General features: G+C 42.5%; 1 protein-coding gene across 7 annotated transcripts; it reads right to left on the reverse strand.

Moving 5' to 3' along the window:
- Positions 1–3,754: 3,754 nt before the first annotated feature.
- On the reverse strand, positions 3,755–27,897 carry TFAP2A (transcription factor AP-2 alpha). Of its 7 annotated transcripts, none has more exons than XM_072603789.1 (7): positions 27,680–27,897; positions 16,974–17,408; positions 13,754–13,805; positions 11,169–11,400; positions 9,448–9,566; positions 7,397–7,538; positions 3,755–5,444 (listed from the first exon to the last, which is right to left on the reverse strand). In XM_072603789.1, the coding sequence occupies exons 1-7, from the start codon at positions 27,863–27,865 to the stop codon at positions 5,156–5,158; spliced, it is 1,455 nt and encodes a 484-aa protein (XP_072459890.1). In that variant the 5' UTR covers positions 27,866–27,897; the 3' UTR covers positions 3,755–5,155. The 7 variants fall into 7 exon arrangements, with proteins under 7 accessions (XP_072459890.1, XP_072459892.1, XP_072459893.1 ...); XM_072603791.1 differs by lacking the exon at positions 27,680–27,897 and adding an exon at positions 27,257–27,401; XM_072603792.1 differs by lacking the exon at positions 27,680–27,897 and adding an exon at positions 22,585–27,047.

A 27,897-nucleotide genomic window follows, 5' to 3' on the forward strand; every position in this document is an offset into this window, starting at 1 on the left:
AACAAGTATTCATTACCTACTATGGGCATAGCACCATGTTAGGCTCAGGTAATACAATGACAAAGATGAAAAACAGAAAAACAGTCTAAAAATAATTCAGAAAGAACAGGGATAAGATATTACTAACATAGCAATTCTCATCTTTGTTTGGTGAGGGCTGCTGGGTGATGTTCTGGGTTGGATTGAGTTGGCTTTTCCTTTGGTGATAGATGTTGGGAGCAATATCATCTCTCTTCCACCTCAATTTCAGAATTAATTTAACTGACCTACAGAGCTGAAAGATAAAGGACTGTGTGTTTACTTCTGACACCTAAATTTGATAACCAAGTACATAAAGAACAAATTTCAGTAATCCTTCCTCAATACCTCCTCCATGTCTATACCTGTAATTCAGAAAACAAAAACATTTATTATTTATATTACACACTGCCTCCTTCTTAAATATGACCCTATTTGTATTAACTTGCCTTTACCCAAAATGTGAAAAGGATCCCACCCCCATTCAGTTCTCCCCACCCCAACAGCAGAGTGACATAGGATGAGATCTTTAACTGGGATGAAGCAGATGTTGGCTTCATGCCGTCCTCTAACTTGATTATTCTTTGGACACGTTAGGCAAGCATTAGTGATTGATAATGACGCTAATTAACCCCTTTCCTTTCCAAACAGTAAGCTGCTGCCAGCGGGATGCTGCAAACAATAAATATAAAACACTGCATACATCAATATCTGTTTAAAGCACAACTTCATTTTGGCATGTTCAACTACACTGGTTTCAGTTAACGATTAGATGTGTATTCAAACATTTGCCCTAAAAAAAAAAAAAAATAAGAAAGAAAAATCTACCACCACTACCACCTAAGACAAAGGTCCTGTTACTTTAAGATCACAAAATACTATCATACCTGTCAGATGGAGGAAAGTTAGGCCATAATGGAAACCATGCACAATTTTTATTTCAGGTCTATACTTTTTTTTAAACTTGGTTATTCTAGCTTTGTTCTTAACCTATTTAAACTTGACACAATGAGGATGGACTACATGTAATTTCTTCTTTGTGAGAGGAGAGTATCTTATCTTTGTTATACTTTCTGGGCATGAAATCTGACATAGTACTGTGATGAATTTAGTTTTGGTTGAAGTGGGGTGATGGGGAATTGGGGGAAATGTTTTATACATCATTACGAAATTCAAATTTTAAGCAGGATTTGTGTAAACCAGGAAGAATTTGAGGTGATTATAGAGCCTAATATATCTTGACTTATAAAAAAATGTATAATAAATTTAGAATTTTGATAAATGAATATTCCTAGCAAGTGAATAAAATGTATTCAATTAACTAAAACCCCATGCACTTCTGAACTGAAATGGAATCGACTGTAATTGATTTATTTGAAACCAGAGGTTAAGGACTGAATTAGCTAAGTACAACTGGGTATTTCAAGCCACTGACTTCTCAAATGTCAAATCCTTTCTATTTTAAATATTATTTCAGCTGCAGGGCATTGCTGTCCTGATGGCTGTTCCACCAGTTAAATCTCAAATTATATTAATATTCGATTTTGGGGGGAGGGGTTAGATTGTGATTTTAAAAGTTTTTTTGGAGGGGGGATGACTATAAACCTTGAAGGAGAACTGTGGTTTGATTTAAATCAGGTGTTGAAATTAACACACACCCCCCCCCCCCCAGCAAGAAGGGTCTGCACTTGAACATTCAACTATTTTTCCTAATTTGAGTTAATCTAAAAAGAGTAAATGTTCTTACTAAATGAAAACCTAACCTAGAATAATAATGGTGATGACTGATGCATTTAAAGATAAATTTGGAACCTAAAAAAGAAGTCATCACATGTTTTAGAAGGTGCAGGTTGGTCACTGCAGAAAATTCCATATCCACACAGTTTCCATTAGACCTATAAAATCCTTTTTATTTTTTTTTTTCAGTAATGACCTCCCTCACCCAGCCATCTCCCCTCCAAAATGCTATGGAGCTTCCTTTGGGGTTTTACTGGGGAAAAAACTATGCAAGAACCAGGATCCTTAAAATGCACAACTATAGAATAAAATGAATTAATTCTATACATTTTGAAAGCATTGTTTATTATGACCTTGTAATGTTCTAACACAACACTTCCTTTTTCTCTTGCTCAGGATGCAAGGATTATATTGGGTACAGGATTTCAAAAGTAACAAGCATCTGTAAATCCAGATATGAATGAATGGTATTTAATAAGATTGTTTCCATTTAAAAATGAGTATTTATGTGTTGTTGTAGAAAGAGCAGCAATGTATTGCTGTTTATGAATGCTATTGTGCCTGAGGTTAGGATCCCCCACGCAATCTGAGATGCAGCCAAGAAAAACAGCCCTGATAGACAATGCTTCATTTCACCTGCTACAGCACTGTGCATTTCATTTATGTCAAGAATATGTACAGTTAGGGTTCATTCACCTCATTATTTTGTTACATCTACTTTACAGTTAACCAGTCTCTCTAGGAAATAATAAATAACCGTTTTAAAAACAATTGCAGCTTTGCATTCAGAGGATCCATTTTCAATTTGTATTAGGAAAAATCCGCCATTGTTATGAACTAGCTTGCTTTTGAAAATAGAATTTAGACTCCACCAACTCTCTTCTGCTTGATGAGATTGATTTTACACTGCCTTCCCTAAGTAGATTACCAAAAGCAAAATGAAACACATTGGACTTTTATCTAATACTTTGCATCACCAGCTCTACCAAACATCAAAATATATGAACAAATGTTAATTCTCCCTGTAGTTTTCCTATATACCTTACAGTTAACCTCTTCCATTTTCAGCTTGGAAAACACACAAACATCCACCTCACAAAGCAAAGAGGTTTTTTTGTAATTAACTAGCATGAACTCTGAATTAAACAAGCCTTATTTACAAATACTAACGTATAGGGTCCAAACAAAACACCCCCCACTATTTCAATACTGTCATAAGCAATATGGCACATATATGTGTTTGGGTTTTGTTTTGTTTCCATTTTCATTCCAGTACATTTTGTTGTTGTTGTATTTTTTAAGAGGTTCCTTCAGGTAGGACAGGGGATGTAAAGGAGCAGTTAAAAAGATACCAATGATATATACCTATTTTTCCAGTTTCCTGTATTCCTGTAAAAGCTATTTAAACACAGAATATCAGTTCATCTATAAATATGAAACTGAATTTGAATTAAATTTCTTCCATTCTACTGCTACCCAAACATTTGTATCACAATTCTTTTTCTTTTCCAAGATTACTTTTAGTTCATTTGAACATCTTATTAACAGAAGCATATAATTCTGGTACTAATAAACCAGATTATTATTTCCCTAGGAAAGGCTCATATTTTTGTTTTAAAACACAAATCAAAACCTAAAGAATCAACATAAATAAAACTTTTATTTTCTTAAAATTCTGTTTTGATTAAGGAAAAGATGGTATGTCATTCCTTTAGCAGCAGAGACAATTTTTTATCCAAAAGAATACATTGTGTTTTATTGTGTCATTTGTCTGAATACAGACTCAGTGGAATATCTAAATGATACCCTGCTCTGAACTCCAAGTTGAAAGTAAGTTTTTATTATACTTGAGGGAAACAATGGGTTCAGCTGCTTATTGCAAGGAGCAATTGTCAAGGGAGAGTTAAACTCAATTACTGTAACCATACTGAATAAAAAATACTGCCAAGAACAAAAATACGCCTGGGTAAAGACAGCCACTGAATAAAAAAAATCGACATAAAGCGTATCAAATATTTATTTATCTGGGCAACAAAGGACTATGATACATTGACAGGCATGGAAACTACTGCCAGCACAACTCAATACAATACAACTAGAACTGCTTCCAATATGGCCAGTGGAAATACAGGATACCAGGTGGTCCCAAATGTTTGAAGTTCTTTGAACAAAAAAGAGAGGGGGTGGGAGAAATCCCTAACCTTGGACTAAAGACAATATTCATTTATTGCTCTGATGATGCTTTTAAGGGAAGACAGTGGAGAAAAATAAAACTTTTTTCCTAAATCCCATCCCCCCCACCCCATCTTCATGACATAAGGTTTGTAAAACTGCTCATGTTTAAAAACCACTCCAGGATCCAATATCGCTTTTTCTTAGAGTTCAATGAATGTAAATGTCAATGTAATACTAATTATATTTTTAAAATCCATTTTATTTCTCTTTTTTAAAAATTTTGTTCAGCTGCTTCATTGTCGCCTTAACATGCTACAACAGGTCAAAAATCATGAATCCCAGAGAAAAATAATCCCCCAAACCTTGGATTTCTAAGTAAGTACCATGAGCCACATGAAGAACTAAGAGGGAAGATTTAAACCCCACTAAACAAGAGGTAAACGAAATCACCAGATAAATAAAAAAAAAGGCTTAAAACAGACTCACCATATTTACAATTCCCATTAAATTACACATAAATAAATATATACAGACATGAACACTGATTCCCTTATAGAGTAACTGCAAATTGTGTTGTCATAAAATGTTCAAGTTGGTCGCTTTACCTTGGAGTGGAAGAAGTTCTATAACTGAAGACATGACATGGAACTGCATGGATTTTGTGTTCAAGTTTATTCACAATACTGATAAAAATGTCATTATCCTTTTTGCCTTTTTTTTTAATATGGCTACAATCTTAACTGAAGTAATGTAAGGGGAGGTGGTGATTCAGTCCCATGAAGCTCATAGAATTTTTTTTTAATTTTTTTAACTGTTCTTTTTTTTTAGAAAAAAAGTTCTTTCTTTTTATTTATTTTTCTGTTGGTTTACTTAAAAAAAAGTTCACAAACTCAGACAGAACTTTTCTTTGCTGGCTCCACCGCCTGTTCTGTTCTCTTAGGCTCCAAACGGGGGTGAGGGAGTGTTGATGATGAAGGGGGAGGAGGCAGAGAGGGACTATGAGTCAGAGTTGGTAGACAAGAGGGCATTCCTGCAGACTCAGAGAACAGAATGGGCAGCAGTTGATCGCTGATTCCAGAGCTGTAGCCTGCCAGGTGGTGGTGGTGGTGGTGGTGGTACTGGTGGTGGTGATGGTGGTGGGTGATGAAGGAGAAGAGAAAGGAGATGGGAAGAGGTGAAAAGATGAAGGCAGGGGGGAGCTGAGGAGAGGGAAGGAAGGAAATCCTCACTTTCGGTGCTTCTCCTCTTTGTCACCACTTTTGGCGCTGTTGTCTGTGTGGCTGTTGGGATTGTTGCTGAGGTACATTTTGTCCATGGCCTTGAGGGCCTCGGTGAGATAGTTCTGCAGGGCAGTGACTGCTGCACACACTGCCGGGCTGCCGAAGCCATGAGAGATGAGGTTGAAGTGGGTCAGGCAGCTCTGAATGCCTGGCTCTAAGATAGGATTGGGCCTTGAGTTCCCCAGGGGAGATCGGTCCTGAGCCAGCAGGTCGGTGAACTCTTTACAGATCTGTCTGGAGCACAAGTGGAGCAGAGAGAGGGGGAAGAGAGAGAGAAAGAGAGAGGGAAAGAAAGAGAAATGAACCATTGCTGTCAGCAGCAGCAAGAGGGGGGCACTTCTCCCTGCTAGGTTATATAACCATCTGCAGCACAGAACTGGGTTTCCCTGCCACAAGGCCAATCACACAGGCATATAGATAAAGTAGTAACTTCCATTTTACTTTTCTATTGGCCATTTAAAGACTCAAGCAGTACTTCCATATATTTCTCAAGGGCCTCATACAGGCAAATATATCCCACTCCATCTAGTTATTCACCCCACTCTTCACCTTCCTCTCACAAAAACCAGCATTAAACATTTTCCCCCTCAGCCTTTCATGCCTCAAACATACATCTCAGACACTCATAGCCACATGCGTACCTATATGCTCATAGACGGAGGCCAAAGGAGAGGAACGATGTTAAGTAATAGCAAAATACCTTCAATATGATCTACCTATTAACCCTCACAGTAAAAAACAATACGGTATATCCCAACTGGGTACAATTCCTCCTATAGACACTTTGCCCACCACTTGTATCTGGGATAAATCTTTTACCCTTTCTATGATCCCCTTCAGTGAGTTGAACTTTGAAAGAAAGATTACACTTTAGGTTTGGTTTTGGCTTTTTTTCTGACCAAAAGAACAGGATGCAAAAGGGACAACTGAAAGTGACCTATCTAAGGACAGGTACAATGTTCATTTCATCCGTGTGCTCTTTCTCTTTCCCCCTAAAAACTACAAAAAGAAAGCTGAGAAATTTTCAAAAGGGAGAGTGGGTGAGGTTAAGGGCGTGTACACAAGCATACATGTGTGTGCATGTGTTGAAAGGTGAAAGGAGAGGAAAGAGACTAAAGTTTCAAACTGGGCCATTCAAAGCAAAAAGTCAGGTTGGTACTTCTTGCAGTGAAGAAACCCTTCCTACCTAATGAAAGGAAAACTAAAGCAGGAACATTGCCCATTCTGCCTCCAAGGTTTCTCAATGTGCAGACAGGGAGCTGAGGGTAGGGAAAGTGAGGATGTAGAGGGAGCTAACACTAGAAAAAGATGGAACAGGATGAGCAAACACCAAATGGAAAGGACAGGCTATCTGCAGGCTTAGGCTATTTCTATTTTCCCCACCACAAACTGCCTATATCTCCATCCACCATCAACTGCAGCCTCCTTTGCTTCTACCCTCTGGCTCTATGCCCTTTGGTGACATCTCCATTGGTAATTAAGGTCAATTAAATAAGCCTTTTAATTTCCAGAAAACACCATATCAACCATTTTCTTTTTAACACACCACCTGGAGAAGCTATTTAGCCCTGGCAGAGACAAATCCTGACTAAATTTTGATGCAGGTGTAATTTGGGCCATTTTAAAACCTCTTCCATAAATCCTCTGTAGCCTAAAACATCTGAGATCATGGGAAAAGGGTGGAGAAAATGTTAGAGGAAAGAGGGCAACAGGCAGGAAGGAGTCAGGCAAGCCTAGAGAGAAGGCTCAAGGCTGGGGCTAGGAAAAGAAGCAGGTCTGAAATGGGCCAGCATCTGGTTTGTGTATTTCATGGGCCGATATGAGCTCCATGTCCTTGGAAAATGCCTCCTTGAGAGACAAACTGATATACATCAGTCCAAAGGCAAGCTTATTTCCCCTTTAAGGATTTGGTCCTGATCTTTTAAAACAATATAGCCACTGAAATATAAAGTCATCTACTATCAAATCCAACATTAAGGAAACTGCTCAAGTACTGGAGGGAGGAAAGAGACGAAAAGGATACAAAACTGAACTTTACTTTTTTCTTTATAACATATATACTTTGGCAACCTACAAAACAGTTTAGCTACTTAACAAGAAAAAGAATGGAGGATAAATTAGGGAAGAAAAAAAGGTTTTTCTCTCAAAATGCAGTTATACCAACACTACAGAGGGAAATGTCTTACTTTGTAGCTAGAAGCATGTTTTTTCTTGTCACTTGCTCATTGGGATCGGAATGTTGTCGGTTGAGAAATTCAGCTACTGCTTTGGCAGGGAATTCAGTTTCACACACGTACCCAAAATCCCTGGCTAGGTGCACTGCTTCTCCTGGCAGAAGGTAGAAAAGACAGAGAAGTGGGAAGAGATAGAGAAATATGGGATCAATATACAGATATGCAACTATGAGAAAAATTCAGTTCTCTCTTTTCACATTTCCCCTTTAAAAAAAAAATAAACAGCCAGGCAAACCTAAAACTTGGAAAAAAATTGTTTTAAGTATTTTATTTCTCTTCCCTAAGACCAAAGTAAATGTCCATTGCCCACCAAAGGCTAAGATAGATAAATATCATACATTTCCCTGCCTTCCCTTCCCCCTTTCCAATAATGATGGTCTTCTAAACACTGTTAAAATGTTCCTTTTATAACAAACTCACACCCATAAACACATTAATGAATGATATTCATAATTACTCTTAGAGCTTTTCTGAAATGAACTAAGTGCTTAAAAATTTAACTTGATAGTATTTAATTATCTGTTCACCCCCAAACGATTAACCATGAGAATTTCAGGGTCACTCTACTGAGTCCGTCTGTTTTGTTGATTTTCAAATCTTTGGTTTTAATTTCCTGAACCAGTTGGTTTTTACTGCAGGGCTTCCTGCCATTAGCTCCAGCTCCGGAAGAACGCATGCGCCAATTAGAGCTTCAAAGCCCCGCTCAGCGGAGCTTGTTTCCATAAAATGGAGCAGATCATAAACAATAACAGTATTCTAGAAACTCTCTCGCTGCCACAGGACTTAAATCCCAACACTTACTCTCATGCTAAAAATGAGGCATCACTATCAACCTATCTGCTGATCAGCTCCTTACTGGGAGTGTGGTGGGCACTGTGTGCTAGACTTCAGCATTACTGGGCATGGGTCTGCAGCACAGAACATTAGCTTAATATTACTGTGCATTCTACCTCTAGCAAAATCAATGGATTTAGTCCTCATGCCTTCCTAAATCTGCACTATTAAACTTTTTTTTAAAAAGTATCTTCTCCCAAAATGAATACATTGAAATACATTTTACAACTGGGATTATAATCTCTTTGCAAATAAATACAAAGATTTTCTTATTTGACCACTACTACTCCAAATTACAAAAATGTAAATAAGATTCACTCACTCTGCATATAACTTAATTTTTAATCTGCATGTCTTTTTAAGTGGTTTTAATTTCCCCGCTCTGAACTTAAAACATTTCCAATAGGACACAAAGAATAAAAATAAGCTATAAATTCATCCCATCACAAGCAAATTTAAGCAAATTTGACAACCTTGAAAAAGAGACACAGTTAACAATAAGAGCATCTCCCCCTCTTAAGCTATGATAAAGTTGTGTCGGCCAGTTTTTGTTTTTACTTTTTAAGAATCAGCAATAAGATAATCACTCCAGTAATGCTTGTATTTCCTTTGACTTTTCACACTTAAATCAATAAAAATCTAAAATAGCTCAATATTTTTTTTTCCCTCCAGGAGGGCACAATGGAATAAGTAAGGGGCATATGTTTAGAAAACCAGAACCAAAAAAGGAGTGTACCTCTGAGCTTTCAGGACAGTCTTAAATCATGACTCAGGTCAGGGATTCTCAAATTAAGTCAGGAAGCTATGGTCACGCATTTCTTAAATGCAGATGTCAGAATAATTTAAATGATTTGCTTTTGAGTTCTTTAAAGGGGACAGAAACTTTAACTTTGAGAATCTGCAGTTCTTGAAATTTCAAATTATTTAAAGTCAGATGAGGATTAGGAAGTGAAATTATGGGATGAAGGCGAAGAGGGCCAAAGTAAATGAGATTCTCCAAACACTTCATTGTCACATAAAGATTTCCTAATATTCAAGACTAAGCAAATTGGCTCAGAAGGCAAAGTTACACAATTAATGGAAAGTATCACTAAAATAATATCTTCCCCTAAAATGGACACATTTCCAAATAAAGCAGCCTCTCCTAATGCAGGAGTAGAGCTACTTACCTTCCACTAGTGATGTAAGCAAGGTGACGTTTGCTGCCTTACGTCTTCCTGCAGGAAGGTTTAATCCTATTTTGTCCAATTTTTCTCTTAAAGATCTTCCCCCATTTTTAGACTTTGCCCTGTTTCAGAAACAGAAGAAAAGAATTTAGGATGATATGTCTGTATATCACTTCTCCCTAAGTTGTTTCGAAAGTTGCCTAATGAGAAGGGTGGCAGGGACACTTCAAGAGAGGGAATCACGTAAGAAATCATACCAAAAGAACAGATTTGATGATATATGGAAAGGTTCATTCTCCAAATCCACAAAGAGGAGGAGAAAAGTAGCAGCCCACCAAACAACCGACTCCCAGCATTTTAAGTAATTTTTACAGTTGGAATTCTTTCCGAACATTTGACTTATTGCTATGATACGAAGAGCAGTGACACAGGATAGCTGACATTTATAAAGCGCTTTGAGGTTTGTGGAACACTTTCCATACATGATCTCATTTGATCTAACCAAATCCCAGTGGGGTCTTTAAACTGCCTTTGCAAGTTACACTGCAGGGTTGTTCCCACAGTGGCCAAAGTTATCATCACTCCTTTTTCTGGCCATAGCTCTAGCCCCAATGGGAAGTTCATCTCACCAACTGTTTACATGGCACGTCACCAGCCTAGCTACAAATGTCAAAAATAAAATAGAATCCACCTGAAAGAATCCTGTTACATTGAGGGGGAAAAGAAGGCAATTCTAAATAGATGTCTAAATAAACTAGCATGCACAGAACTGAGTTGAGATAAATTGTTTAAATGAACCACCATATTAATTAATTTCGGATTTTATTCCCTACCCAAGTGCTCTTTAATTGTGCGGATTAGATTATGTTCCCCTAGGTAAACAGCCCCCAGTTTAGGGGTGGGCAAAGGGAAGAGTAGGGGAAGGGGAAGTGAGGGTCTGTCACTACAACTGAGGAAAGCACATGAGTGGAGAGGGGGAGGAAAAGGGACGGACTGCTGGGCCCGCTGGTCATTTCACAGCGTTGGAAAACACCAGGCACCGTGCTGCACGCAGGGGGCGCCGCTGCAGGCTCAGGTCCGCGGCCCACGCACGGCCGTCCTCCAAGTGGACCTGGACGCCCACTGGGCTTCCTTCTCATGGCGTGGAGGGGGTTGGAAAGAGCGAACACCCGCCGAGGTGCAGGCTGGGCCGAGGGATCGGGGTCAGGGCTGCGTCTGGACCATCGTCCCTGAGAAGCCCCTTGGGATCCGGGGGTGAAAGCTCCCGCGCAACTAGGGCTGACCAGAAGAGGGGGAGCAAGGGGGCGCCCCCGAGGACTTGAAAGGCCAAGGGTGACCCTATGGAAAGATATCGTTCAGAGCCAGATTTGCATCGGTGGCCGTGACGAAGCCGAGGAGGGAGAGGACCGGGGGAGAGCGCGTGCCCGCGTCAGCATCAGCGCCCGGGCGCGAGGCCGGCGCCGGCAAGGGGAGGGGGCGGGGGGACGGACGTGGAAGAGCCGACCACGAAGGAACTCGGCAGCGCAGGCGCGGTCTGCTCTCCCCGCCCCCCTCTTCTCCCCGCCTCTTTCTTCCCAGGGCGGGGAGAGAAAAGGGGCGGAGTCGGTGGGGATGGGGGTGGTGGGAGTGGGAGCGCAACGCCGCGGCTCTGGCGCAGGCGCAGCGTGGCTCCCGTAGGTGGAGCGGAGCCGAGCCATGCCGGGCCGGGCCGGGTCGGGCCTCACCTCCGAAGCACTCCGCCTAACAACGATGCGTTGAGACACTCAGGAGGCGAGAGGCGCCGCTGCACTTCCGCCACCGTGACCTTGTACTTCGAGGTGGAGCTGAGGAGCGAGAGGCGACCCGGAACTGAACAGAAGACCTCGTTGGGGTTCACGACGCCGCCGAAGAGGTTGTCCTTGTTAATGGGGATGGCGGAGACGGCGTTGCTGTTGGACTTGGACAGGGACACGGGGCCTGCGGAGACACACGCGGGGGGGCGGTGGGTGGGGGGCGGGCGCCGGGGCCGCCGAGGACTCCCCCCCCCCGGAGCGAGTGAACAGCCCCCGGCCCTGGCTCCCAGCCTCCTCTCGTCCCCCTCTGCCCTCTCCTTTCTCTCCCGTCTCCCCTTCCCTTCTTTTCTCTCCTCTTTTTTCCTCCTTTGCTCTGCCTTTTCCCCTTCCCATTTCTCCCATCCCTCTTTTTCCCACCTCTCTTATCTCCTTTTCTCCCTCTTTTCCACTTCTTTTCCCTTTCTCTTCCTCCTTTTCCTCTTCTCCCTCTTTTCTGTCCCTTCTCTTTCCACTTTCCTCTTTCATCCCCATTTCCCTCTTCCTTCACTCTTCTCTACTCTTTATCTCTGATTTTCAAGTTATTATTCTTGCTTCCCTTGTAGCATTTGGAGGTTTTTGTGGGGCACTTGTCCACTCACTATCTCTAGTTCCCTTGTCTCTTTTTTTTAAGTTTTTGAAACTGTCACCATCAATGGACCCCATCAGGGGCTCTTCCCAGAAATATGCAATCATATAGGCAGGGCTAGGTGCTATATAAGTTCTTCATACAAGCAGGGATAGGTGGTACATAAGCTCCTGTACTGAGCTTGGTCCAGTCTCCCTCCAACCAGTTCCATTTGTGGGGAAAGTTGAGGGCTTTGCATCAAAAAAAAAAAAAATTAAGCAGAAGCACTAATTTAGGATTGGAGGGAAAAAAGAGGTGTGTTTGTGGAGGGTCCATATCAGCTGATCAGTAGTTATGCCTGGTTTGGTTTTGAAGGACCCTGGGGCTGGTGGGGTAGAGGAGAGTCCTCTTAGTATCTTGGAGCTGAGGAGAGAAGGTTCAAAGGAGATTTTGGAGAACGGATGCTCAGTGAGCAGAAACAAGGATTGTAAGGACACTTTTGGGTTAAAGTAACCCTACCACAAAAGGTAGATTCAGTTCTACACCCAACATACTTGACTGATAAACTCCTAGGTTTCAGAGTTTTAAAATGTTCAACATTATATCTGAGGGCTTGTAGAGAAGCATTAGTAAATCAGTCTTCATTAGAGTACATTCAAAATGTACTTTACTTTTGGAAATCTTTAACAACCACACACACACACACACACACCCTTAATTTGAAAGCAATGTGAGTAAATTCAAACACTGGAAACTGTATTGACCAATTTCATTTCTCAACACAAATATCCTCAGAATCATTTGAATACAATATACTTAGTATTTAAAATTCCACAAGACATCAAATATGTAAGCAGTCTCATACTGTATAATATTGCTCTTCTGTTATATGCTTTTTAGTACAGATATTCTAAATGCGGGGGGGGGGGGCGTTAGGTTTTGGATAGATCACTTGTGACATTAATAGCTCTGGGGAGGCTAATAGAGACAATAGGAGTTAAACGAACTCAGGAGATTACTAATAAAAGAGCCAATTATCATGTCGACTTGGAAAGAGCATCTCTTAAGATTTATCCCTTGCACATCTAATTTGACGTGACAAAAGCTTCACAGACACAAAAATGAAACTTTAAACTAGCTTATCTGTGTACTGATTGGGTTTAGAAATGGGAACAGTTTTATATAGCATCATCCTCTGGTGATGCAAAGAATTCTGAAATAACACTGCCAACACAACACAGAAATGTACTACCTAGAGCAATAACATAAATACATTCAATCCAATCAAATTTTATTTCTAACTAAACAAACACAAATGACAAATCCAAGCAAATCACTTTACACCTTTCTATCTAGCAGAGTTTGAAAACTATAGTTAAATCTTAGGAAGAAGGTACAAATTTAAACCAAAACCCAAACTTCTTGGTACCTAACTTACACAGTAACAAAAGATTTGTTTAAAAATCCTTAGCCAACAGGATACAAAATTTAAAAAAAAAACAACAACAACAAGAAAGTCATTTTGTTTCTAGAAAAGACATGCCATTTTTAGCTATTATTGTTATTTCAGCATGAAATTGGTCATTTCATCACAAGCTTCTTAACATCATAAACTTTTAGTTCCATTCATCTAATGAAATGAATTGAATTGTGAAAAAGTGAGATGCCACTACACAATCAACAAATTAAATAATTTAACATATACAAAAAAAGTTCAAAACACCAACCAACAGAAAACAAAACATAAATCCTGCTATTAACAGAGAAAGCTGATCATTTCAATATTGCTGGTCCATGCCTATCTATTTACTATCTCCAAGCCTTTAGGAAATCTTTCAGAGAGAGAGAGAGAGAAAATAAAAGCTCTGCAAGTTCTTTTAAATAGTACACAGCCTGTAAGGACATGCTTGGAATGCAGAAGGAAATGGCTTACCTTTCTTAATTACAGTTTGATCTGGGATGTTAATACCGGGGTCTTCTACATGCTGCAACAAAAGGATACAGAGGGATTTAAATGTATAATCATAACAAAAGGAAACGAATGTATGGAGATGGTGGGGGGAGGGGAGGTTGTAGAAATGAAATTTCCCCTCCTATATAATGACATTTATATATAAACATTCTCCTGTTGGCTTATTGGAATTTTCAGCTTTGCAAATCAAGAGGTTTCAGTGCAGACTGATGGCCAAACCCTCCCGCCCCTAGCAAACAACTCACGTCTCAGTATATTCTATCTTTGGAAATAAACCTACAGCCTGGATACGTTATCTTTGACAAAGTGCAATTTAACCTTTAAATTGAAACTTAAGTTTGGCACCTCATCACCTTCACTCTTCCCCCCCTTATTTCTCTCCCACTCACCCCCATTTTAAAGATTCAAATATACTGGCTCCTCAGCTTCAGGCTTCTAAAGCCAAAAAAACAATGGAAAGTAGCCGAGGAAGTGACTGGGCAGCGGTGAAAATCATTTTGAAACATTTTAGGTAGTGTGATAAATAACTAATGCGTATTCACACCTTCCCTTTGGAAAACCAAAAAGAAAAAAAATAGTCCCCTCAGCCTGAACTGAACAAGACTATGAATATAATAAAGGCCTTTATGTAGCTGTTGTCCAGGCTCAGGTTTGGGTGCTGTTTTTTTACAAATGGATTTTTGTGTGCTGGAGTCAAAACGTGATTAGAAAGTAAAATGAAATCATGTTTTCTAATTCAGAAACTGACAGGCAATATAATGTCTGGCTGTGTTTACAAATTAGCACCAGTGCTGCTGAGATAGAAGATTTCACAATTGTTACCAAACACAGGCATTACCATTTAAAAAAACTATTACTTCCTTCTCTAGTCTTTGTCCAACAATAATACTGATTCAAACATTTTCCATTCTGTCTTGGATTTATGCTCCTGTTAATTGTGCCTGATCTCAATGATTCCGGGTGGATGGTACTAAGTTGCTTTATTACAGGTTTTATTATACTCAATGCTCTCATTTGTAACTTGCCTAAAGTGCTTCTGGATTTAAGTATAATTAAATTGAGAAATGTTCAGAAATGACTACTGCTGCAGTTCTTGTGTTTTAACTATATGGGGAAATATGATCCCTTTATGCATGCACCCTAAACCCATAAAGTAAATGTAGTGTGGCATAATACTTTTATTTGTGTTATTTCTAGACATATTCCATACAGGGAGAACTGTTAAGTTTAAAATCCCACTGAGATATTTATGATTAATTTTAACCATCTACTTGATTTTTTAAAATATTAAGTAGTTGCAGAACTGAAAAATTGAAACCTACCCCTTTCCTGACCCAGATTCCTTGGAAAGAAACTTTTTAAAAGGGGTAGAGAGGGATGATAGGTTTCTTAATTTTTATTTGATCACTCTTAATTTCTCCTTACCCACCATTTTCACCAGAGTGCCTTAATGTTACAGATGTGTTCCAACTACCACTGGGTTTGCAAAAGGAATAGCAATTATAATTCATAGGATTTCCATAAGCATGGACCATGGTTTTGCAATTTGAATGTTTCGAAGGAGGGGTCTAGGTAAAAGATTCAAGAGAATATTTCGGGGCATGATGGTTATGACCCCCAGTTTAAAAAAATCTAAAGCTCATTCAATTAAATTGTTTCCTCTGTGGACTACTTTTTTTCAGGAAGAAACTGTGCTAAGTATCAACCTGTTTTGTGTGTGTGTGTGTATGTGTGTGTGTGTGTGTGTGTGGAATGTATCTCAATACCTTTTAGGACCTATATATATGATATATGTATATATATACATATATGTATATATATATATATCTGATATGAAACCCTCACTTTGAAAAAGTGCCTGTTTACCATTCAAGGCTACTAAATACAATTATTTTAGTGGATGACTTGGTCAAATAAGAACTATAATAAATTTTCTGCTTTGTCCAATATGTAACTTACCGAGGATATTTCAAAATGACCAAGAAAACAAGTAAGTTTATCTGACTATCATCCTTGTAATATGGGGTTATAATCATTAAACTGTCAGCGGACATATTGCTGCAATATTTGATATAGTAATTTGGGATAGCATTTTAGCAAAAATCACATCCAGATACATTTCCTCTGAAAAGGATGACTTTTTCAGGAGCTGCTTGCAGTTTTAATAAAATTATTGGCATGTTCTAATTCTATTTTCCTGGAAGTTGGGAGGAAACCATAAATATACATTTAGAGCAGCAATTGTGGTTTAAATTAAAATTCAGAAGGTATTTTCAAATGAACAATAGCTTAGTTTGCATTGTAAATAACAAATATACTAATGCCATACCTAATTAGAAATCATTTAAAACTATTGATAACTGAATTAGAACTAAAATAACATATTACTCAATAATCTCAAAACATTTAATCTAATATAGAGTGTAGTAGGTCTTGATAGACTTTGATAACCCAGCTAATGATTTATGAGGTCACTAGCACCACCAGTGAAAGATAAGGCAGCATTTTAATATACCTCTGGTCTGATTTGCTACATACTTTGCTTTGACCATGTTGTGGATATGGTCCTTTATTTTACAACTTTGCATTTCACCACTCTGTATGTAACCCGGAAGAACAGTTTTTCTTCGAATGCCACTTGCAGCCACTTTTTTGTTTAGCTTTGAGAGCATTTAAATGAGCTCTTTCAGTAGTCTAACGTTTTTTCCCAAGACAGTGAGAAATCCCAAATGCAAGGCCTTGTGGTGGTATTATATACTCCTCCAATCGGAACAGCTTATTGTCATTGAGAAGGGAAGATACAGTTAGTGATGGCTTTAATTTGATTTATTTATATGTTAGTAGAAATGGTAATGCATGCATTGTTTGTGGGGAGCAGCAGGAACCTATTGTTCTAGGGGGAGAACTCTCAGCCACTTTTTTGTTTGTTTTATTTTGGATCTAGGTTTCGACGGAAAAAAAGAGAAAACACCTACACCACGGTTTTGTCACGGCTTCAATAATTCTATTTAACCGTAGTCAGATAACTTTTCTACTTTGGAGGAAATGAGAGGCAGGGTAGGAGGAAATATCTTCCACTTTCCCCAGGCTCCCACTACGGCCCTACTTTGCACTGAAACTACCGTTTAATTCGAGGGGGAGGGGGGGAGCGGAGAGGGGGAAATATCTTTATCTTTCTTACCGGTACATCTTCTATAGCATGAGGTATTGAATGGATCGGAATGTCTCCTAGTCCTGAGCTCAGCCCATGGGGTCCGTGCAGTAGATCCTCATGTCGCCGATAATCCCTTCGGGGGTCCAAGCCCGATAACTGATGGGGTAACCCCCGGTGTGTGTGTAATAGCCCAGCTTCCTGGCTTTGTCTCTGTCCCGGCCAGCCTGGGTGCTGTGGCTGAGGCTGGGCGTGAAGGGGGTTCAGGCTATAAGGATCATTAACGTGGGAATAAGGATCTTGAGACTGTGGGTAGATAGGCTGGTAGGGAGGAGGAAAGTAAGGAGGCTGGAAGTCTGCGTTGGGCGTGTGGGAAAGTGGAGGGGCACTCGTGTAAGGTGACTGACCGACTGTCCCCAACTGGGGTAACCGGGCAGTCCCATTGCTGGTGCCATCGTGACGGTCCTAGGGAGAGGGAGAAAGAAGAAGGGAGGGAAAACAGGACAGATGTAAAATCTGAGTTGCTTATATTAAACCGATTTTGTAAAGCTTACTCATGAAACTTCCAGGCTTTCGATTCTTGATTCTTTTAAGCCGCCGGAGCAGCGTTTTGAGATTCTGTATAACTTTCTGATTTCGGGTGAAAGCCCACAAAAGTGAAAGAGACATTTTAAAAATTCCAGTGCAATTTTGGTGTATATGAGGCGATAAAGAATACATGCCCAGGTATTTCTTCAAACAGAAAAATCTAGAAAGGGATCTTCTAAACCTGAGTGTTCAAATGCCACACCAAACCTCCCTTAAGCAAAATAAAAAGTCCTCGACGTTAAACAGCAGAACCACTTCCTCCTCCTGCCCTGGAATCTAACTACAGCCGTATTACTGTTGTTTACCTATTCGATTTATTTAGAGGAATAATAATAAACGTTCAAATGTTATTATCATTTCATGACTATTTAAATAAAAACATTTCTGAAACAAGCTGTAATGAAAACACAAGTTGAAATTATCAGTTTAAAGAACGTTTGACTATGGATGGAGACATTTGTCTTCTCCCGTTCTTTAGCTGAGTTAATAAGTACATAATATCCTTAAAAAAATAAAGATGTAAAAGGATGAATTCATTTCTAATTTTAAAGAGAGAGGTACACCTTAGGGTACATCTTCTCCTCCTCACTCCCTCTCCCCTTAAGGATAAATGAAATGACTGATTTTCTGCTTTACCATCGAAATTGAGTATCTTTCAAAATAGCAGTACATGGTTGATTCTATGGAATTCAGTATCCTACGAAGTTCAGGTGCTTGGAAACACAGGAGCAAAGTATACAGATGGTCGGTAGTCTATCAGGATAGGCTTTTAAGTGGCTAAGGATAAAGGCTAGACTCTTGGAAACACCACCGTAACAAGTGAAAACGTAAGGAAATGAAGACGAATATGGCAAGAACAAGCCTTTTGATCATTGGCTTGAAGCAATAGGTAGGTAAATGGGGGAGGGGGAAGGAGAGTAGGGAGGGGACAATACATAAGACTTGAGGATGAAAAAGAGAAAAATGAAAAATGAAAGAGGTAGGGGAGAGAGAGAGAGAGAGAGAGAGAGAGAGAGTGTGTGTGTGTGTGTGTGTGTGTGTGTGTGAGAAAAGTGGCCTTTGAGGAATCCTGATCGTGAAACCCAAAGTCCAACAACATTCAACGACACTAGTATTCTAAGAGAGAATTCCCGAGGAGAGAGGGGTTAAAAAACAACAACCAAAGCAAAACAAAACTCACCATCGCTGAAAAACTGTGTACTAACATCTGCGAAGTCTGGGTTAACGAGTCAGGGCAGAAAAAAAAATCAAGAGAAAAGTGACCGACTGCACATACACACACACACCCAACACAAAAGAGAAGCGAACGAGCCCCAGTTCTATACTATGACTACAAAGTCACAACGCCGGAGACTCTGGAGAACAAGAAAAGCACGACTATAATCCATCAGAACTTGAACCAATTCGTGCTGGTGCCCTTCATTGGACGTTGAAAACTCGATCTCTATCCTGTCGTGATAGTATAATTCAAAGTTCTTTAAAAAGAAAAAAGTGTGTATGTGCTTGTTTCTTAATCCTTTTCTTTCCCTCTTTTCTCCTTCTTTGACTTAGCGGCTGCTTCACTTGAGCTTCTAATAACAGAGATCGACTGCTTTCCTTGAGACTCCTAATAGCAGATATTCATGACTATTAATATTACACGAATACTTAATAAGGGAAGAATGGCTGGAAATCGAGCGTGAAGCGAAGAGGCAACTCAAGGCAGAGTCTGTTCTAAATGACGTCCATTGAATGAAGAATCAGTGTATCTAATCAGAGATGGGGAGAGGGAGAGCTAGAGACAAAAAGAGAGAGCGAGAGAGAGGGGGACATGCCGTGGCGTCTGACGAATCACAAGGAAGGGGCAACATTTTAAAAGGTTGCAGGACATGCAAAAGTGAAAGAGAAAGAGCTCTAGCGAGGAAGACAGAGGGAGAGGAAAAAGAAAGCAGGGAAAAGAGAGGAGAGAGAGATAGAGAGAGAGTGCCTGCATGAGAGAGAGAGAGAGAGAGAGAGAGAGAGGAACAGAGTGGGAGAGGGAAGGGAGGGAGTGGGAACCACATAGAGAGGGAGGGAGGGAGGAAAAGGGGGGAGAGAGAACGGATGGGGGAGGGGAAAGAGAGAGAAAGAAAGGGAGGGCAATCAAACCAAAAAGAGTGAGGGCAGACCTCAGGATGCTGCTGCTGCTGCTGTTGCTGCGAATATCCTGCATTATATGCCAAGGGCTGCATCTGGGCGGCCTCTTTGCTTTCTGTGCCAGAGTCTCTCCCCTGCCCTTTGGTGCAGCTGTCTGGTCCGCTTTTCTGCAGGGCAGGAGCCTCGGGGCCCCTCGGTCCCCTGCCGCTGTCGTCGGCCGCCGCTACCAATGCCTCCCCGAGAGATCCTTCCATGGCTTTGCCCAGGACCCTGACCGAACAGCAGAGACCCGCCCGAGACTGGAAACAACGAGGCATCCAGAGTTCTGCGTGCTCCTATTCCTCTCTTCCCTCGGCCTTCATCCCTTGCTTCTTTTTCCCCCCTCCTTAAGGGGACGCCCTTCTCTGCCCTACCCGGGTTTCGAGCCCAGGGACTGAGGAGTTACTGCCTGCAGGCTCTCTTCCTTTCCCCTGTTCAGCCAGGTCTGGGTGCCTTCTCCACTTCACCCAGCTCCCCACACTACTCCACCCATGAGCAGCCACTCTTTCCTGGCAACTCGGCGGTGACTGGGGCCGGGAAAAAGGCAAGCAGAGATGGTCAGGACTGCCCCCCTCACCTCCCAGAGCATCCACCGAGCAGTCGTTTGGGAGCTCAGGGGGACAGAAAGGTAGGGAGTTCCTGGGACCCAGGAGAAAGAGAAGGAAAAGGAGCCAGCCCCAGTCCCTCCACACACTGCCACAAGCTAGCTCCCCAGCTCCGGGTGCAAACCCGTCGGACTGGCTGGGCCACTCTTGAACACCAACTCCCCCCAAAGATGACACGCACATGCTCGAGCTTCGCCGCCACCACTGCCGCTGCCAGTCTGCCGGGTTATCATAACAACGGGCACTTTGCCTCCTGCTTGTCCTACAGAACTCCTGCTCCCCTAATCAAACAGAGCTGTAATCCTGCACCGAAGCCCGGGTTACAGTCTCTTCTGCACACACAGCCACTGGGAAAGTTGCAATCTTCTTAGCTTTATTTTATTCTCCCCCGCCCTCTTCTTAATCTCTCAGCAGCTAGAAGACTATGCCATCCGTCTCCTCTCTCTCTCTCTCTCTCTCTCTCTCTCTCTCTCTCTCTCTCTCTCTCTCTCTCTCTCTCTCTCTCTCTCCTCTCCTCTTCTCTCCCTCTCTCCTCTCCTCTTCTCTCTCTCTCTCCTCTCCTCTTCTCTCTCTCTCTCTCTCTTTTTCTCTCTCGCACACACACCCCATACTCACGTTCCTAATGAATGTCCCAACATTCTTTCATATCTCCACTCAATTCCCAAACGCCTCATGGAGGCGACTCGGTGTCCGATTCCCCCATGAAGCTTTAGGGGTACTGAGACTTCATTGGAGTTCATCCTCTGGTTAGGAGGAGTCCCAATGCCTCCGGCCTAGGGATTTGGAATTGTAGCCAATTATTATTTTCCATTTTCCTGGTCTGTTTAACACTAACTAGAGCAAACAGTCCGTCCATTCCGACCACTACAACAAAGCCAAGTTGACCCTCTTCTCCTCCCCTTTTTGGTGCTCGCGCATACACATGCGTCCTCATCTGGATCCCAAACGCACTCTTCCATCAGCTGAGAAGGGGGTGGTGGTGGTGTGTGTGCTTGGAAAGGAAGAAATATTTCTAGAAACAAGAACTAAAATAGTCTTCATAAAAGAAAAAGGCGCGGGGGAAAGGGGGTAGATAGCTACATGTCGTTCGGATAAACCTGGTTTCTGATTTCAAGCGAAAACAAGATATTGTTGCTCCGTATGCAAACAGCTCCTTTTCCTGACGCTTCCAGAATCAAATGACAAAAAGATATAAAAACTGGGACTCCAACTTATTTATTTAGATAATCCGCCGTTCTGAGTGATTCATCAGTTCTTCCTTTGGGGTAATGGAAGGGACCAAATGCGAATGGCTATAGAAAACTCATATAAGAATCTCGAACGAATGACTTAAAGAAGCCTGGACCCACAAGATATATACCACAGTAAAAACTGAGATTGTGCCCAAGAGAAAGGGGTTGGGGGGAGGGGAGACCCTAATGCACCGCTCACTCCCTCACGGTCGCACTCGGGCACCGGGTCCCAGAGAAGCCCGGTGTTTTCATGGTCTCCACATTATCCCTATGGCAAGACTGGTCCCACGATCTATCGCAGAGTCCCATCGTTTCACCCCACCCCAGGACAAGGGGTAGAAGGTAGAGAGCGAAGCGAACTCAAAACACCAGGCGGCCGCGCCACCAAGGTTCCCCGCTCTCGCACTTACGGAAACTAAGTTCTTTCCTCTCTGAGGCTGAGTGAATTTTCCTAAGTTCTTGATCCACTGACCCTGAAGTGAGACCCAGCTAACTGCAGGAATAAGGCGCAAGGCTGATAACATCCCATATTGTACCTGATTTCAGCTGCTCATTAGATGCCAGCTAATTACTCGACTAATGTTTTGTGTTCCATTCCGCCCCCCACACCTCCATACTCCCCTAATCAGCTTCTTCACCAGAAGATTCCCTGCACATCAGTAAAAATTTAGGCTAAGGTTAAAAAGAAAGCATTGGCACAGAGAAAACCCTATCTTCCATTTCTTTTTCTACTGACTTTCAGGACCTCCATGAGTTCGGAAAAGGCACACCACTGGCAGCACATGCTTCAAAAATCCCCGCAAATTTCTCTGCTCACTCTCCTAGTGTATCTCCAAAATTTAAATTTAAAAAGAGAATAAAGACGTAAAGAAGGGAAAAATTACCCCACTTTCCCAAGTTCTGGGTGGGCGCTCCCTAACCCAGTGTCACTCCTTCTGGTAGCCTGGGTTGAGGAGAGGTAGAAGTTTGTCCTATACGAAATTCTCAGATCGATGCATGAGGCAAGATCCCAGTGACAGCCCATGGTGCCCCTGGACGTGCCCAGACCAGCAAAGAGCTTACCTCACAGTCTTCGTATTTGATATTATCCGTCAGTTTCCAAAGCATTTTCATGGATTGGCGTGAGCAAATTTGTTTCTCTCTGCCTTGCACCAAAGTGGAGCCACTCTCTGGGAAAGCGCAGAGTACAGGCTGGTGGTGGAAGGGAGGAGGAGGAGGCGTGTGGGGAGAGAGCTCCTGTGTGCGCTCGGAGATCTCCCTCTAATGGTAGAAACTTTTCCCTTTTCCAGCTCTTTACCAACAGCCTAATCGCCTCATTAGCATATCAACAATAGTCCAATTGCTCTCCAGCACAAGAACCTGCAGCAATGGACACAGGTATATAGGACTCACAAAGCGGGAAGCTTCCTCCCAAAGCTCTGGGTTGCTTTGGAAGGAACGGAAAATCTTCGCTGCCGTTCCTTTTGCCAATCGATTTTGCACTGCCTCCACCCTCCCCCAATTGCCCGAATCCCCCAGACCCAACATTACACACACATACACATACATACACACGTACGTACACACACACACACGCACGCACAACACTTACACAGTGATTTCCAGGGAAAAGCTTAAAAGAGATGGGTGAACCGAAAGTCACTACTATTGTTCCCTGATATGGAGCTAGTGTCCAACGTTTCTAGCCTTCATAACCAAGAGAGGTTGCCCTCCTCGTCCTCTCCCTTTTTTTTTTTAAGCACTAATAATTGCTTCCATAGCAATTCAAGGAAAAGAACCCAGCTATATTTTTACCTTATACATAATCTCATTCATTCCAGGAAGGGACTACTCTACCAGAGCTTTCCCCCTCCAATTTTATTGTTGGTTTTTTTGGTGGTGGTAGTGGTGGTGGTGGATATGTGTGTGTATGTGTGTGTGTGTGTGTGTGTGTGTGTGTGTGTGTAATTTTCTTCTAGGTTGACAGAGGGTTGTTTTTTTTTTTAAACAGTTGAGATGTCGCCTAATTCCTCTGTGTGTAAAATAAATGTTTAAAATCATACATTTTTATTTTACACAAGTTTCAAAGGCAAATTGCTTTTCTTGCAGGAATCCTTTTCTCTCCTCAACTCCCATTTATTCCTCCAAAAGTTAGTTTGAAGTTACGATTGACTGACAATTGAACTCCTTCAGGCCATGGGGTTGTGGGGGAGAGATTTCTTTAAAACTTAACTCATGATGATATGTACATAATCATCTTAGTGGTGCTACAGCACTACTATACTACAGTACTACATGTACAGATGTATGTATACACATTATTATGTATACATCAAAATAAGTGATTGGAAACCAACCCTTCACAGAGCTAATATGCTACAGTTTCCCCAAGATTCCCATTTTTAATTAAGACAAGGAGGGCTCCTCTATGATTTGGTGATGTTACCAAGGCTGACTCACAACACAGTGCCCTGGCAGATGGTGGGAACCTGCAAAAGGTTTGGTGGTTGGTTATCCAGGGCTCTCGGGGGTCTAGAAAGTTAACTACATGCTTCATTCAGTACGTTGACTATAGTAAAAATACTGACATGATCCTTAGACATATGGATTTTGTGTCATTTGTCCTTAAAGAAAGTTTCTCCATTTCTGTCTATTCACTTTGTCTCTCCCTTCTCCTTTGCTTTCCTTCCAATCCTCTACCTCTTCTCTCCCTACTTCCTTCCAGTTCTCCTTTCTCTCATTTTTTCCTTAACCTCAATGACATCTGCAAGGTCATCTATCTTTTTCCATGCTGAGGTTAACAGTCTTTGACTTTATTTGGGGCCACATTCCGCAAGTCACACAGGCTGGTGCAGTTCTCATTGTGTGTGTTCTCTTTTTCATATTCCTGTTGATGTGTGTGTGTAAGGGAGATTTGGGGGCCATTACACAGTTGTTACCAAACAGATAGAAGAAGGCAGAGGAAGAAGCAATCCAGTTGGCCAGGAGAATATATTCCCTGGATCAGGTAGTATCTAAAATCTAGAGCAAGACCTGACTAGAAATGTTGATCTTAAATGCTCAAGAAGCTGAGGGAGGAGAGGACTACTTTGAATGCAGTATTCCTTAACTACCCTCTTCTCTGTGTTCCTATTTCTTGCCATCTGAATTTGGCATAAAACACTAATTTTCAAGTCCCCCTCCTTTGGCTCAGCAACAAGAATAGACCTAAGGCTCCCTTTTGATTATATTAAATTCAGTTTTCCAGGGAAGACATTTGGGGACTCTGCACTGTGGTCAGTCAAAAAGTCATATGTAATGCTGTGCTAAGCCAATGAATATATATTCTGCATGCATAAAACAGATAGTCATGTTAGATCTGTGTATTGCCTAGATATTGCCTGTATATGTTAAGGGGTTCCTTTTCTTCAGATGAAGGAAAGACAGAAATTTTCATCCATTCTTCCTTCACCCCTACTTGTCCTTTCAGCTTCTTCACCATCTCCACCCTTCCAGGTCCCCTTGGCACCACTAGGCTCTGAATAATCCCAAAGTGTGTAAATTGTTGTTCTATTCCTATTGAGACTGCAATTGAGGTGCAGATCAGGGCCTGTAGTTTATGCAAAGAGGGATGTGGGGTGCACTCCTTTTATTAAAGCACTATCTCCAGCCAGAGTCATCCAGTGGAGCCAGTCAGGACCAGATTAGAATGAACATCATTACCATGACAGCTTGCTTCATTGCATGTGAATGCATGGCTACAGCTAGCTACAAGGATTGCGCCGCCAGGCTCTGAGGGGTTCTAACGGGTGTGGAGGGAGCCTTCTGTGGGTAGCAAGAGAGCAGATCCAGGGAGGGAAAGTGATCTCCATTACCACATTTGATGGGACTGCCACTGGCCAGTCGGTTATAACTCAATAGAGAGGCCCAGGGAGAGACTCATCTTTGCAGGGGAGGGGTGAGGAGGGGTATAGGAAGGGGGAGGGCCAACCTGATCCTGTTAAATTGACTGAACCTCTGGGAGTAAGGTCCATACCGCTGTCTTAATATGTAGGCCACATGCTTTTTATCGAAGGCTAAACTCACACCCAGCTCACTCCTTAGCCTCTGAGGAATTGTACTCTGTCTTCCTCTATGATCTCCTCTTCCCTTTAAAAGCACAATCTGGCCCACCACTTCAAAACCAACCATCCTTAAGTAGTCAGTGACTGGGAGTGGGGTGGGGGGGGTGGTAGGGAGGGCTGGTGCTCTCTCAGACAAATGGCCTCTCCAACTCCTGCTCACCACGCTCTAATTCTAAAACTCCCTTTGCCACATATAGAAAAATAGGAAATATAATAATCTGTGGAGGGAATATCTGGTTTGGCTTGCAAGTTCTCCAAAAGTTACTGAGGATCCAACCATGTGGTCTTTGAAATAACTGACTGTGACCTACGCTCAACTTTAGGGAGTGGATAGTTTTCTGTGGACTTCGATTACTTTGGTGTGGTGTCTGTGTTTCATGCCAGAACCCCTAAGTTACCCTTACCTCACCTTTCAGGAGATGCATGAATGGGCTGAAATTAAATGGAGTAAAGTTTTCAAGCGCAAAAGCCCGCAAAAGCCCGTAAAATAAAAGAAAGGGAAAAAGGAAGTTATCTTGAAATGAATATTTTAAAACAAAGCTGAGAGGGGAAGGGGAAAATGAAACCTTGACTCTAAGACTGAAGACAAAGAAGGAAGAGAAAACCTCCATAAACTTTTCTCCTGGAAAAGAACTAAATGCTCTAACTTCTAACTACGGTGAAAAAATATTTCCTGGAGACCGGCTTCACTTTTATTTCCGAAGATCAGAACATTCTACTGGAACCGCACAGTCATATGGGCATGCCTTCCTTATAAACAGGCCTTACTCAGTCAGGGCTAAATGAGGGCCCCAGCGGCTCAAAATTATGATTCAGGGACTGATGAGCCGCTAATTCCCCTTCCCCCAACCTACCCAGTCCCTGCTGAGGTGAAGAGGCCAGAAGGTGGGAAAGCCTGGGCTACATCGCGGAAGAAAGACGCCTGGGGCTGTCTGTCAGAGCTTGGGCGAGATTTCGCTGGTTTAACTAGCTTACCTAGCTTAGCAAACTAACACTGAAGTAGCTGAGGCCTAGAATGACACTTTGGGGTCACCTTCTGAAAGGAAAAATATCGTTTCCTATGACTTAAATTCCCTCAACAAGGCCATCGTTTCCTCAAGGTAGCCCAAGTCGCCGGGCCTCTGGAGAAAGCTGGCTTCTCCAAGTTGGCAGTCAGTAATCAACATCTCTGCAAACACCTCAAAGCGCATCCAAATTAAAACGCTTCCCAAAGCGTCCCTACCACCAAAACCTCTGTTTCCTCCCTTCCCAATTTCTTCCTGGGCTTGGAAACTGGGTTAACGCAGGCGGGGAAGCGGTGCAGGTGCACTAAACCTTTACTCGAATTGAGACGTAAAGAAAGTGGAACTGGCCCCCCCTCCAAAAAATAAAAAAAAACAAAACACACACAACTCCGAAGTCACCTAGGCCCTGACACTTAACGCACTCTGGCCCCCCCTTCCTTGACGTGCCCCTCCCCTGCCCAGTCTCGGACTAGTCATTCACTTGGGTTTTTATTTATTGGGAGGCGAGGGAGGAAGGCGGGGGGGGGGGGGGGGGGGGGGGGGACGGGGGGGAGGTATAAGGCTGGGGGCGGGGAGGGGCAGGGGGGGGCGGGGAGGGGCAGGGGGAGAGAAAACCAATGCTTTACCGAGATTTCCCACTTATCTCACCTGTTGAGTCTGCCCGGTGAACCTAGTAAGACTCTGAGACTGACCTCCACCAGCTCCCATTCCCATTAACCCTGCAGCCAGCGGTCTATTTTCCTGTCCCGCAAGGAGCGCTCCTTAGCGCTGCGGGGCGCGGCTCGCCTCCGACTCCCCTGCCCAGGGCCAGATAGTTTCCTCCACTGACTCTCACCCCCCCCCCTCCTCTTCCCTTCTCCCTCCCTCTCTCCACACCCGCCCACCTCAGCCCAATAAAAGGGGAAACCCCCCCTACCTGCCAGTCCCCCATTTTGGCAAGTAAGGACATCTTGGCTCCGCGCTCCTGGCGACAGGGTCCCTGCCGGTCATGGACTGGAGGGATCCGCCGGGGCCGCTCCCTGGGATCGCTTAGGCAAATCCTCCTTTTTTACCTGCACACGAACATCTCACCTGGTCATAAAGAGCTGAGTTGCTACCTGCCGACGCATGCGCGCTTGCCCAGGAATTCGCTCCACCAGCTCCAGTTCCAGAGCCTTGCAAACCTGTCCTGGGAAGTGATGGATTTATAGCTGTGGCAATCTTAACATCAGCTCCAGCTTTTCCCAACAGCCCCAACTCGATTTCCCGGTCATGCATAGTTGAGGAGCCGAGGCAGGAGTGTGTGTGTG

Source organism: Notamacropus eugenii, chromosome 4 (genome assembly GCF_028372415.1).
Source record: "Notamacropus eugenii isolate mMacEug1 chromosome 4, mMacEug1.pri_v2, whole genome shotgun sequence".
Lineage (NCBI taxonomy): Eukaryota > Metazoa > Chordata > Mammalia > Diprotodontia > Macropodidae > Notamacropus > Notamacropus eugenii.